The sequence below is a fragment of the Hyla sarda genome, chromosome 3 (assembly GCF_029499605.1).
Source record: "Hyla sarda isolate aHylSar1 chromosome 3, aHylSar1.hap1, whole genome shotgun sequence".
In the NCBI taxonomy this organism is placed as follows: domain Eukaryota; kingdom Metazoa; phylum Chordata; class Amphibia; order Anura; family Hylidae; genus Hyla; species Hyla sarda.
In genome coordinates this window covers 93,626,956-93,640,626 of record NC_079191.1, presented here as the reverse complement: position 1 = coordinate 93,640,626, position 13,671 = coordinate 93,626,956, and the positions used below count along the sequence as shown (strand labels likewise).

The following is a 13,671-nucleotide window of genomic DNA, read 5'->3' as shown; positions in this document are numbered from 1 at the left end:
AAGAGAATCTATAATAAAATTACTATATTGTGTTTTCAGGATCCTGGATGGGCTGTGTATCAGACAAGTCAGAGTAATTCACAACAGACAATGCTAGAAACTGCACAAAGCGCTGGACGCAAGAAAAAGAAACAGAAGATGGTTCGGGCAGATCCAAGTTTGCTAGGTGGGGATCTATACTTTTTTCTGAGCATATATCTTCCACATGTCACACACCTGCACTACATTTTAGGATGACCAATTTGACTGGTGTCATGAAAAGCACTGATATATCTTTTCATTAGTTTCTTTTGTGTTTTTCTTTTATCACAGTTATCTCTCTGCATTATATATAGCAGTTTACTGGAAAAAAACAAAAAAAAAACTGCTTATTATACTTAATTGACTCTGCACGTGTTTTAATCCTCACTGCGTCCAATACCGATGGTCCAGTCCTCCCCACTGCTTTTTTTTTTCCTCTGCAGCAATGATGTCCCCAGAGGACCCTGCTAACAATTACAGTCCAGCTTACAAACTACTGCTGAGGCCAGTGATTGGCTGCAGGGTGCCTGGGCATCAGGGTGTTGCTTTAAGCACTTCACCAAGAAAAGTAAGCAAAGGCAATAATAGACACAGTAAAGAGAAAACAAGTGAATAAAGCATATCTTGTTTTATCACAAAGTAGTTTCATTGGGGGACACAGGAGACCATGGGTATAGGTTGCTGCCACTATGAAACATTGACACTAAATGGTAAAAAGGCATTGACTCCTGAGCAGGATATACCCTTTTAGGGGTAAAGTGTCAGATTGCGGTGCGTCCAACCACCGCAATCTGCTACTTGGCACCCCTGCTTTTCGAATGAATGAAATGTGTCGACCATGACATGAAGTGATGGCCGACACACTCCCCCCTCCATGCATCTCTATAGGAGAACCAGAGATACAAGAACGCATGAGATGCATGAGAAGGGCATGTTGACCACTACTTTTTGCTGTGGTCAATATCTTCATTCATGCAGAGAGCGGCTCCGGGGGCGTCGAGCAGGAGATCGCGGCCTGTCCCAGCGGTGGGACTCCCACGATCTGACCCAAGTTTTTTTTTTTTTTTGGACCGGTTAACTTCTTCAACTGTTATGACTGATATTTCATTTTTCTCGAGCACTTCATTGGGGGACACAGGACCATGGGTATATGCTGCTTGCCACTAGGAGGCTGACACTAGGCAAAAAACAAAAGAAGGCTGGCTCCTCCCGGCAGGATATACCCGCCTCCTGGCTCTGAGCAACTCAGTTTTAGCTTAGTGTCAGAGGAGGCTAGACGCAGGTCTGGAGCTCTCCAGACCTGGTCTTATTTCTTTTGTTTTTTTCCTAGTCTCAGGTATATTTAGACTTTCTCTCCCTTTTTTGTTTTATCTAGTGTGGGGCGACAGGAGCATGGCGCTGCCTGATCCCCCACATGCGAGCTAGGAGCACGGTGCATCATGGATGGGCCATTAACCCCTCCTCGCCAACAACCAGCGCCAGGTGGTGTACCTATGGTCCGGGTCCCCCAATCGCCCATGTTCGCCATGGCGGCTAAAGGCAGGTGGCACTAGCTGGTCGAAGACGTCTGGGGGAGTATGGAGGTCCCCCTGGGTAAGCATGGTGGTCCCTCATAGATGTCCGGCCCCCAACCTTCCCCCCCACTCTGCTCTCAGCACGTGCTCCTTCCTCCTATCACCTGGGAGCGCGCGCAGCACAGGGGGCTGTACTTTTGGTGTCGCCCTATGAGGTGGCCTGCGGGGGTCAGTGTCTCCTCCCCTTCTTCCTGCCTCACACTGGTCCAGGTGCTTCCCTCTGCCGGCAGTTGGTTCCTCCGTCCCACTGAAGTACCTCCAGCTGTTTTCTGCCGTCTCACTGCAGTTCCTCCAGCTGTTTCCAGGACCCTCTCCGGACACAGGCACCTGGGTGAGATTACTCCTTGTCTTTGGATTGTCTGACTTACTAGTGCTTCCCAATGTCCGACCCCAGTACCGCCGCCCCTCTCCCCGGCAGGCTGCTACTGCGCTGGTCACTTACTATGCCTGCTCAGACTGTAAGGCCAAAATACCAGGCGGTTCCTCTGACCCCACCTGTAAGCTCTGTGCGTCCCTGCGCCCCGGTCCTTCCCCAGCTACCGTCCAGGGTGGTCCTCCAGACGGCGGTCGGTCTGATTCCGCTCCGGAATGGGTCTCCTCCCTCTCCCAGTCCATTTCTGACTTGGCCAGGGTTTCACGGGAGGTTATGTCCGCTTTGGGGCGATCCTCTTCGCGCTCTTCCGTCAGGGAGCCTACGGCGAGTGGCTCTCTCCCTCCCCCTCGGCCCTCCCGCGTCCGCTCGGGGCGACCTTCCTTGGAGTCCTCCCCCGAGTCGGGCCGTCCGGGACCTTCCCATCGGAGTTCCCGTTCTCATTCCACCTCCTCCAGGCGTCGCCGCTCTCGGTCGTCTGGGGTCCACTCCCGGTCTCCCTGCTCCCGGCCTGCCTCCCCTGCTCCAGAACTCCTCCGGAGCGCTCCCAGTCTCCTGGTGAGCTGCGGCACTCGGATTCGGACCCCCCTCTGACGTGACTCCCCGCATGTCAGATATGGTGGAGACCCTGGTGTTGGCTGTCAGGGACACCTTCCACCTGCAGGACCCGGGAACTTCCGGGGCCACCCCTGAAGTCTCCTTCCGCCGAGCTCCTCGGACCCCCCAGGTTTTCAGCCCCCACGCTGAATTCGTTGAGCTGTTGGAAGCGGCCTGGAAACCTCCGGATAGGCGCTTCTCTGGGTCTAATAAGCTTCGGGCTCTTTTTCCATTCCCGCAGGAGCTGGTTGCTAAGTGGTCTTCTCCCCTTACAGTGGATCTTCCTGTGTCTCGTCTATCTAAATCGACTACCTTGCCGCTGGCTGATGCGACTTCCTTTAAGGACCCATTGGACAAGCGTATTGAGAACCTAGCGAAATTCGCCTTTGAGGCGGCGGGCTCGATCTTGACCCCGGCTTTTGCCTCCACCTGGCTGTCCAAAGCCCTGTCGATTTGGGCAGGTGAGCTGCGCCACGGCATCTTGGTGGGGACTTCCTCCAGTGATATGGCGGCTTTGGCGTAGCAAATCGCCCATGCAGGTGAATACCTCTGCTGGGCTTCCTTAGCACGCTGTGCAGCCTTGGCCTCGTGCAACTTGGTGGCCCTCAGGCGCTCCATGTGGCTTAAGGCTTGGAATTCCGATGTGGCCTCTTAGCGTTTTCTAACTGAACTTCCATTTCAGGGATCTCGGTTGTTCGGAAAGCGCCTAGACGAGATAATTTCGGATGCCACGGGAGGGGGGGGGGCAAAAGTTCTCTCTTGCCTCAATCGGCTACACCATTCGGATACACGGTGGAGGACTTCTTCCTTTCCCCCTTTCCGTTTCTCAGGCCGTACGGATAGGCCCCAGGCCTCTCAGGAGAAGAGGGCTCCTTCCTTCAAGGCTCGGCCCTCCTGGAAGTCGGGCCCTCGTTCTAACCGCCCCCCTCCCAAGTCGGGGACCCGCAAGCCCCCCACGGCATGAGGGTGCGCCCCCATCCGAGTCTTCCCCTCGGGTGGGGGGGGGGGTAGCCTGTCCCTCTTTTCGGACGTTTGGCTAGCTCATGTCCAGGATGCTTGGGTCCAGGAGGTCGTTTCTCAGGGTTATCGCATTTAGTTCGCTTCTATTCCCCGGGACCGCTTTTTCCGATCCTGCCCTCCTCGGTCCCCAGCTCTGGCTGCGGCTTTACAGGTGACCCTTCGCTCTCTCCTTTCCCAGGGCGTGATTGTTCCAGTCCCTCCTCAGGACCGCTTTTCAGGGTTCTACTCGAACCTCTTTGTGGTCCCCAAGAAGGACGGCTCGTTTCGCCCGATCCTCGACCACAAACTACTGAACCGACACGTGCGCCTCAGGCACTTTCGGATGGAGTCTCTGAGGTCTGTTGTCGCTTCCATGGATCAAGGGGAGTTTCTATCCTCCGTGGACATCCAGGATGCTTACTTGCACATCCCTATATTTCCGGCCCATCAGCGCTTCCTCAGGTTCGCTGTCCCCGAGGGTCATTTCCAATTTGTCGCCCTACCTTTCGGGTTGGCGACTGCACCCCACGTCTTTACCAAAACGTTGGCGGCGGTGGTGGCTCTTCTCCACTCTCGGGGCATCTCGGTTCTTCCATACTTGGACGACCTGCTCATCAAGGCGTCCTCCTTAGAGCAGAATCTGGCCAGCCTTAGCTTCACCCTCCAGACCCTATCCAGTTTCGGTTGGATTGTCAACCATGCGAAGTCCAATCTGTCCTCGTCCCAGTCCCTGGTTTTTCTGGGGCTCCACTTCGACACAGCGGCTGCTCGTGTCTCCCTGCCGGAGGACAAACTCAGGAAGCTCCTGTCGGGGGTCCGCTCCCTTCGGGCGCCGTGCCCGTTTACCATCCACACCTGCATGTCCGTTTTGGGGAAGATGGTGGCTGCCATTGAGGCGGTTCCCTTCGCTCAATTCCGCTGCCGTCCTCTCCAATGGGCCATCCTGTCCCAGTGGGACAAGTCCCCCTTGTCTCTCCAACGCAGGATCCGGCTCTCTCCCCAGGTGTGCCTCTCCCTCCTTTGGTGGCACCGGTCCCCCCTTCCCCAAGAGGGTCGCTCCTTCCTGCCCATCCGCTGGCATGTCCTGACCTCGGACGCAAGCCTTCTCGGCTGGGAGGGGTCTTCCGGGACCTGACTGTCCAGGGTCGCTGGTCTGCATCGGAGTCCAAAATCTCAATCAATGTTCTGGAGCTTTGGGCGATCTCCTTGTGGCTTCGGCACTGGAGCCGCCTTCTCCGGGGCCTCCCAGTCCGGGTGCAGACAAACAACGCCACGGCCGTGGCGTACATCAACCGCCAGGGGGGCACCCGCAGCTCGGCGGCCATGAGGGAGGTCGCAAAGATCCTCAATTGGGCGGTACTTCAGATTCCGGCCATTTCGGCCGTGCACATTCCCGGAATCGACAACTGGATGGCCGAAGTCGCGCCACTGCGGATCTGGGCGAATGGTCTCTCCACCCGGAGGGTCGGGGACCCATCCGGGACTAAGACCCCCAACTAGGGTCACCCTTTTAAAACTTCACTTTTATTTATCATATTAAAATTAAACCAAATTATAGTGCAAAAATAATACAAAAAGAAGTGTGTTTTAAAAGCACAATATATGGGATTGGATTGGTCCAATAATGGTTCCACTAATTTAATTTTCACTCAGGCTTCTATGTTAGGGACTCTTTATCTCATTTATCTGGGTCCTAAGACTCCAATTTTAACGGTCCACACCACATATAGCTTCCTATATTTTATATCTACCAATTCCCAATATTGCTAGTTAAAATTAATTACTCCCTAGCATCCCCCCGACGTTTCGCTGGAGAGACCCAGCTTTATCAAGGTATAGGACACTTAGTGTCCTATACCTTGATAAAGCTGGGTCTCTCCAGCGAAACGTCGGGGGGATGCTAGGGAGTAATTAATTTTAACTAGCAATATTGGGAATTGGTAGATATAAAATATAGGAAGCTATATGTGGTGTGGACCGTTAAAATTGAAGTCTTAGGACCCAGATAAATGAGATAAAGAGTCCCTAACATAGAAGCCTGAGTGAAAATTTAATTAGTGGAACCATTATTGGACCAATCCAATCCCATATATTGTGCTTTTAAAACACACTTCTTTTTGTATTATTTTTGCACTATAATTTGGTTTAATTTTAATATAATAAATAAAAGTGAAGTTTTAAAAGGGTGACCCTAGTTGGGGGTCTTAGTCCCGGATGGGTCTCCGACCCTGAAGGGAATTGGAATTTGTGATTTAAATACCCTGGGTACCCTATGGGGGATTTTTGTGTATATCTCCACCCGGAGGTCTTCGATCAGATCTGCCGTCGGTGGGGAACGCCGGACGTGGACCTGTTCGCGTCACGTCAGAACAGGAAAGTCCCTCTCTTCGTGTCCAGGTCTCAGGATCCCCTGGCGCTCGCAGTGGACGCCCTGGTGGTTCCCTGGACCTCTTTCGCCCTTTCCCACCTCTTCCGCTTCTTCCTCGGGTCGTCCGGAAGCTCAAGGCAGAGGGGGTCTCGGCCATTCTAGTGGCTCCTGACTGGCCCCGTCGCGTGTGGTACGCAGACGTGGTCAGCCTCGTGGCAGCCGTTCCCTTCCGCCTTCCGGACCGTCCCGACCTTCTCTCCCAAGGGCCCCTCTACCACCCCAATTCACTTCTGCTGTGTTTGACGGCGTGGCGGTTGAAACCACGGTTTTGATGGCTCGGTGATTTTTCTCCCACGTTATCCGGACTATGGTCCGTGCCCGTAAGCCCTCAGCCGCCAGGATTTACCACCGCACTTGGCGGGCGTATTTCCGCTGGTGTGAGGCCCGTTCCCTTTCTCCCACCTCCTTCTCTCTGCCGAATCTCCTGTCCTTCTTACAGTCTGGACTGGAGACTCGCCTTGCCCTCAGTTCCCTTAAGGGGCAGGTTTCGGCCCTGTCGGTCCTTTTCCAGCGCCCTAACCCTCATATTCACATCTTTTTGCAGGGCGTGGCCCACGAGGTCCCTCCTCTTCGGTCCCCCACTGCGCCTTGGGACCTTAACCTTGTTTTGGATGTCCTTCAGGGCACTCTGTTTGAGCCTCTGGCTCAGGTTTCTCTCCGTTTTCTCTCTTGGAAGGTGGCCTTTCTGGTCGCAGTCACGTCCCTTCGCTGTGTCTCGGAATTGGCTGCCCTCTCCTGCCGCTCTCCCTTTCTGGTGATTGACCAGGACAAGGTGGTTCTTTGGCCGGCGCCCTCTTTCCAGCCTAAGGTGGTGTCTCCCTTCCACCTGAACGAGGACATCGTGTTGCCCTCCTTCTGTCCGTCCCCTTCCCATCCGAGAGCGTGCCGGCTTCATAAGCTGGACTTGGCCCGGGCCGTGCGGACCTATTTGTCAGCAACCTCCTCCTTTCGGCGTAGTGACTCCCTGTTTGTGCTCCCGGCCTCAAAGTCCACAATCTCCCAGTGGATCCGTTCTGCCATTTCGGAGGCGTACCGCTGTAAGGGTCAGGTGCCTCCCTTCCACGTGACTGCTCACTCCACCCGAGCGGTGGGGGCCTCCTGGGCGGTCTGTCACGGGGCCTCGGCCCTGCAGGTTTGCAAGGCTGTGACTTGGTTGTCCCTGCATACCTTTACCAAGTTTTACAGGGTGCATACTTTTGCGTCCTCCGACGCAGGCCTGGGCCGCAAGGTTTTACAGGCGGCGGTTCGAGATTCCGCCTGAGCGTTCTTCTGTAGGGGTAGGTTTGCCCTCCCTAGGAACTGCTTTAGGACATCCCATGGTCCTGTGTCCCCCAATGAAGCGCTCGAGAAAAGTCTGAATTGAATCGGAGTTCTATTGGGGGAAACAGCACCCACCCATTGTTTTGTTTGCGGCCAGCTGGTTTCCGCCCTTCCGGGGTGGGGGTTTTCCCCCTTTTTTTGGTCTGTTCCCTTTTCTGGGTGTTGTGTTCGACTGTTTTTCCTGGGTTTGCCCTCCTTCTGCTTTGGGACTAAAACTGAGTTGCTCAGAGCCGGGAGGCGGGTATATCCTGCCGGGAGGAGCCAGCCTTCTTTTGTTTTTTGCCTAGTGTCGCCCTCCTAGTGGCAAGCAGCATATACCCATGGTCCTGTGTCCCCCAATAGAAGCTCCGAGAGAGCATTTACGGTAAGTCCAAAATTCTACTTCTCCTACAAGCATTAATCCATCTGTTTACTATACTTTTTTACACTTTTTTTTTTTTTTCAAATTATACTTGCACTTTACCTTCTGTCTCTCACTGATATTTTTTTATGTTTTGTTTTTCAGGATTTTCTGTTAATGCTTCCTCTGAGAGGTTGAACATGGGAGAAATAGAGACTTTAGAAGATTACTGATTATTTGGTGGGGTAGGGGTAATCTGTCCCCCTCCCCTACCTCGACTTCAATGGGAGGGGGAAGCCGACTGTATGACTCCACCTACCCCAGCACATTCTCCCAGTGCCCTGCAGGAATCTTCACAGGGCACCCCTCCCTCAGTGCTTCAGGATGATTCAAGGACAACTACCCCCTCTACTATCCTAGATATTCATGGGCATTGTGGAGAGGGCACTTTGGGGGCTAGAGAGTGGGTTATGGGGACATATTTTTTTTCCATCACAGTACTGTCTGGTCTCGTTTCAGAGGCTTGAACAGTCTGTTACTTTTTCCACCGTTATTAGGTGGAGAGGAGGCTTTTGGGTTGGACTTTGCACCTCCCCTCACTGCTTTCTTGGGCTTCAGCTCCCTGGATATCAGTGTAAGGACAACATAAGTGTGCGTGGATGGAGCTTTTGTAAGTGTGGACAGTGAATAGGGATCGTTTGCACTACTGGAGTGGTCACACTGCAATGTTAATAATGGCATCACTCTTCCATCTCATGTCCACTCCCCACACCTTATCTTAAGTACCTTAAATAAGTGAATACTGTATTAATGCAGGTTGGGAGCAGTGTTTAAGACTAGTCATTTTTATGGTTTGCTGCATAATCGATACACAAACACTTTGGTGCTGTTGAGTTATTGCATATCTGCTCCTCCTGCATTGTTCTATCCACTGTTGGATAGGAGGGAACACACTTATGTTTACACGGCTCCTAGACCACTGTAAGGTTTTTGCCCCAGTGTGCAGTGATTTTGGGGTGATGCCAGGTCTGACCTTAATAAAGCGCTGGTTGTGTTATAACACATTTCTGATTTGGATGCCTTATTGCTTTGTGAATGTCAGGAGGGTGCTAAGGAGCTTCACATCTCAACCATACGTCTGCCACAGTCTTCCTCCATCATCTAGGAATTGCCAGAATACGGACAATCAAGCACTGGCATTTGCCACCAAAAAAAGTGATCACAAGCTCATGACTTCTAACCACTGAGGCTTTGCTACAGGCCATTTCTTGCTAGGCAGACCTGAGTTTTGCTCCTGCTAGTGCCTAGTCTTCTGCCTTAGTCTGGAGGAGGCAAGAAAGGTACAGCTCAGGAGTGCATTTCTGCGAGGTTGAAATGAAATGTTAATATGGTATTTTTCGTTATATTGTTAGGGTCATTACATGAACAAAAGGCTCCAGAGACAATTGTATTAAAGCTTAATTTAATTTAAAGCCTAATGGAAAAATCCTATTTATGTTCCTGTTCAGGATTTTGTATGCTCTGTGAGCTCACTGGTTTAATGTTTTATTCTGGAAACATACAAACAATGGGTGAAACTTCATTTGGGTGCATATATCCAGTCTACTAGTTTATATGCTTTCAATGAACCATCCTGCGTATCCCCAATTGGAAAATTCATTAATTTCTTTGGTACAAGCTGGGAAATATACAATACAGAGTTTTGCTTTGAGATCATTACAGAAACAAGGACAGAGTCTAGGAAATCACAATATGTTCCCCGGCAAGTGAAATATTGACCCATTTAAAGAAAATAAAACTTAGTTTCCATTGATGGTGTTATGAACATTTAATGTTGCTATGTATAGAGAATTTTTTAAGTCGTCACATCATATGCAAACTAAACTAAAATGCTATGGACACTTTTTGAAAGCATCTTTTCAATGTCTGTTCTTATTATGTTGCAAAAAAGTCATTTTTTCTGTAAGTATTTAAAACATTTTCTTTGCTTCTTTCTGTAGCCTGTTTTCTCATATAGAGATGGCTGCTTTTTCCTCCACAGAGAAGTTCCATCAGAGGAGAGCAGTCAGATGGGATTGTTTCCAGTCCATATGTGTCCTAAACAAACATTAAACTGATTTATAAGCAGAGTTATCTTTTAACTGGTCATAAATTACCTTAAGGGTAAGTTTACATGTAGTGTATATGCTGCAGATTTTATGCTGTTTAATCAGTATAAAGGGTGGATGCACTTCAGATTCGCTGCAGATTTTCACTGCACTATTGTTTAGATGGGATAATCTGCAACAAATCTTATCCAAATTGTTGTACACAGCATAAAATCTGCAGTATGTGAGTATACAGTACGTGTGTTAACACACCCCTAAAAGGCGTTCAGAAGGGAATAGATAAAAGCTGGGAACAGACCTGTCAGGCATTTTCTCAGACAGAACTCGTCCACCGTAAAATAAGAGAAGCTAATTTATAGTAAACCTAAATTTAAAGACCTATGGAGAAAATATTTAAGCACCATAGCAAGAATAAAAAATGCATTCAAAGGTGTCCGTAGCCTTACTGTAGGAGACAATGTTTTAACTATGTGTTTTAATTTTTCATCATTTTCAAAATCTCTGCATCCTTTCTGTGAATTGAAATCTACATTGGTTACATTTAAAGGCAGAAAACGTCTCCTGAACTAGTCACGCTGGCGCAGCTGCAGTTTGTAATAGCGTAAGTATCAGTTTAGGTACCGGCCTGGAGTTCAGAGCATGAAGGATTCTCCCTAGTGCTCTTTGAAGCTTACAAAGTATTGTCTACAGCAGTGTTTCCCAACCAAGGTGCTTCCAGCTGCATGCTGGGATTTGTAGTTTTACAACAGCTGGAGGCACCTTGGTTGGGAAACACTGGCCTACATTGTTGCAGCTTAGTCAGCTGTGGTGTTATGGATGAGTTACCTCTTATTTTAGAAAGTACTATAAGGCTATGTTCACATGGTGGAATGTTCGCACTGAAAATTTCCGTGCGGACATTCTACCGGCAGAACATGCCGGCACAAGGACTGCTCGGAAATGTGCCGTCTCATAGAGGGCAATGCATTTCCATGCGTACTGTGCAGAAACATGTCTATTCTTTTTGCGGTCTCCGCAATCGGGAAATTCCGCTAGGTGCATAGTGCATTAAAATCCCATTTAAATCAGTGGCTGCTGCGGAATGTCTGTGTGATCATAGCCCTACTGTTCAATATACAGTGATCAATAAAGGAATTCACTATTGATAGAAAAACTATATGTATTTATTTAAGCAGTTAAAATCTCCAATTTGTTAGTGATAGAGATTTTTTTTTTTGGGTGGTTTGGAAAAGGAATTTTGATGGGTGGTACTGGTCCCTGACGTGATTGAGGAGGAGGGCTATGAGGGGAGTGTGAGGTGTCTGGGGTGTGTGCGCCTTCTCTCTTGATCCTCAGTTAAACATTTCCATCCTCACTGGACAGAGACACCTTTGTTAACCTAGAGGCTGCAAGGTCTCCATAGCGTCTCACCTCTCTCACACTTTACATCTTCCCGGCAGTAGATAAACATGTCTTGCTCGCGGACCCCACAACTTGTGCTGCTCCTGCTTTTTACAGGAATTCTTCTCCCTGCGTTCCTCACAGGTAATATATAAGGCGACAGACTTTACTAGTTGATAGCAATGCATTTGTGGTGTCTTCGTTATAGGGCCTTTATCTTGCGGGGGACTTTTCTGATGTCAGCGTCGCTAAGAATTGGCCTCTTGGGATCTGCAGTTTATTGGATTATTTTATTGATCTAATAGTTCTAAGTTTTTAGTTTCATTCATATATTTTTTTGTTATTTATCTGAATTCAGATGTAGTTTATCATTGGACAGAACACCCTTGAAGTACATATGTATAAGAGATTAACTTTATTCAATACTTTATTATTCCAGACATGTTATACATTTCAGTTTTTCTGTAAATAAGTTGATGTAGGATTTGTGGCTGGACACAGGGCTGGGTCTGCACAGGGCTCTAGGACTGGACAATGTACCCTTTGTGTAACATAACAGGGCGCCTTTCATGCTGCCACTGGCCATTCGCCCGCTGTGGCTACTTACTGTACACGGACGCCGGCCTTGGGTCTGACCAATGGTTATTTGCTTGTATACGTTTACTACAGTATATTTATTAACCCTGCCTATGCTAGAAATGCCTGGCATTTGTCAGTTTGTGGGCTATATGGCAATACGAAAGAAGCCACAACAGTCTATATCTAGTTGGGGTGGAGGATTAGCATGGTGGTGTGATGCTCAAAACAGATAGCTTTACCCAACGAGGCATTGTCACTAATGTGCTGCTTCCACGGTATATCTTCACACACAAGTGCCGGGTTCCAACAAGTGCAGTCAGCAAAAATAAATAGAAAAAAAGCTTTGTTCTCAAATATCTTCTTGAAAGGAATAATATATAAAAATAGTTTCTTTCCCCCATATGTTTCATTTATCACTTTAGAAAGCATGCACTAAAATCAGTGATTATTCTGTGTTGTTAACTATAAAATCTCAATGTAAAGCCAGTTATGAGCGGAGGATATCCCCGATCTAAAGTGATTTTAGTAAATAATTTTATTTTTATTTTTTTTAGGTACCATTAAACTTGTTAGCACAAATATCCTTATCTCAGAGGTGACTGTTTTTAGTTCCATAGACATGATGTGAATAGTAAATTAGCATCTTGTATAATTAATAGCGTAACTTTTATAAACTTTTTTTCTTTTTGGTTTTTGGAGTTTAGTGCTGAACTGACTGATGGCCACAGTGTTAAAATGTTTGTGCTGATACTGTTATGTAAAAAATTCTCATTCAGACAGAATTCCTGTTAATTTGTTGCATGACGATGCATTATTTACAACCTATTATGTTATTCCAAGATCAACAAGATAGGTGATAACTAAGCTTATCGTGGGAATCTAAGGTTTTGTTCACACGGTTGAATGTCTGCACGGAAAATGTTATTCCACCGAAAGTGGAGCGCCGGCAGAACAAGCTGGCGCTAGGACCACTCGGAAATGCACAGCCTAATAGACGGCAATACAATTCCTTGCAGACTTCGCAGAAAGAATAAACATTACGTTTTTCTGTGGATGCCGGAATCTGAATTTCTGCACCAGATGTTTCTGCCATGTGAATAGAGCAGCAGAATCCCATTTGAAAATTATGGGACTCTGCTGCTGCGGAATGTCCGTGTGGAATTTCACACTGAAATTTCATTGTGTGAACATGGCCTAACCCTTTGCACCTCCGCTGATAACAGAGGCCACCTGTGCCCCAGGTGACTGAAGCGGGAACATGTTATGTAGTCTGCCACACCATAGCCCTCAAGTACTGCTCTGGGTAATGTTCAGAATTCCTATAGAGAGCGCATGGAACAGAGACTAAGCATGTGCAGTTGGCACTGTGTTCACTTTGGGAATAATAGGCCTTTGTTCTCATGATTTTTGGTGAGGTTAGAACCCAAATAACCAGATACTTTAAGTGATAACTAGAGATGAGCGAACTTACAGTAAATTCGATTCGTCACGAACTTCTCGGCTCGGCAGTTGATGAGTTATTCCTGCATAAATGAGTTCAGCTTTCAGGTGCTCCCGTGGGCTGGAAAAGGTGGATACAGTCCTAGGAGACTCTTTCCTAGGACTGTATCCACCTTTTCCAGCCCACTGGAGCACCTGAAAGCGGAACTAATTTATGCAGGATAAGTCATCAACTGCCGAGCCGAGAAGTTCGTGACGAATCGAATTTACTGTAAGTTCGCTCATCTCTAGTGATAACTATCCATTATATAAAATAAAAAAAATTCTCAAGTAAATCTACTATGAAAAATTTTAGCAACTTTGCAATATTTATTTCAACGTGTTTCCATTGTAACATAAGGCTAAATTCTGTGCAGTCTTGCAGTCTCATTTTTGTTCCCTACTCCACTTGTACCCGCTTGGTAGGTTAGCCAGAAGTTGGGGGCGAAAGGGATTATGGCTGCAAAATAAGTTAC

General features: G+C 48.3%; 1 protein-coding gene across 6 annotated transcripts in view; it reads left to right on the top strand.

Moving 5' to 3' along the window:
- GIGYF2 (GRB10 interacting GYF protein 2) overlaps positions 1–10,448 on the top strand; it is a 208,667-nt gene extending 198,219 nt beyond the window's left edge. For 3 of the 6 annotated variants that reach the window (XM_056564616.1, XM_056564619.1, XM_056564617.1), the window contains 2 exons: positions 40–166; positions 7,815–10,448. In XM_056564616.1, coding sequence (XP_056420591.1) covers positions 40–166; positions 7,815–7,882 — 195 coding nt within the window. In that variant the 3' untranslated portion in view covers positions 7,883–10,448. The remainder of the gene's footprint in view (positions 1–39; positions 167–7,814) is intronic. The other 3 variants (XM_056564614.1, XM_056564613.1, XM_056564615.1) reach the window with 1 other exon arrangement.
- Positions 10,449–13,671: the final 3,223 nt, after the last annotated feature.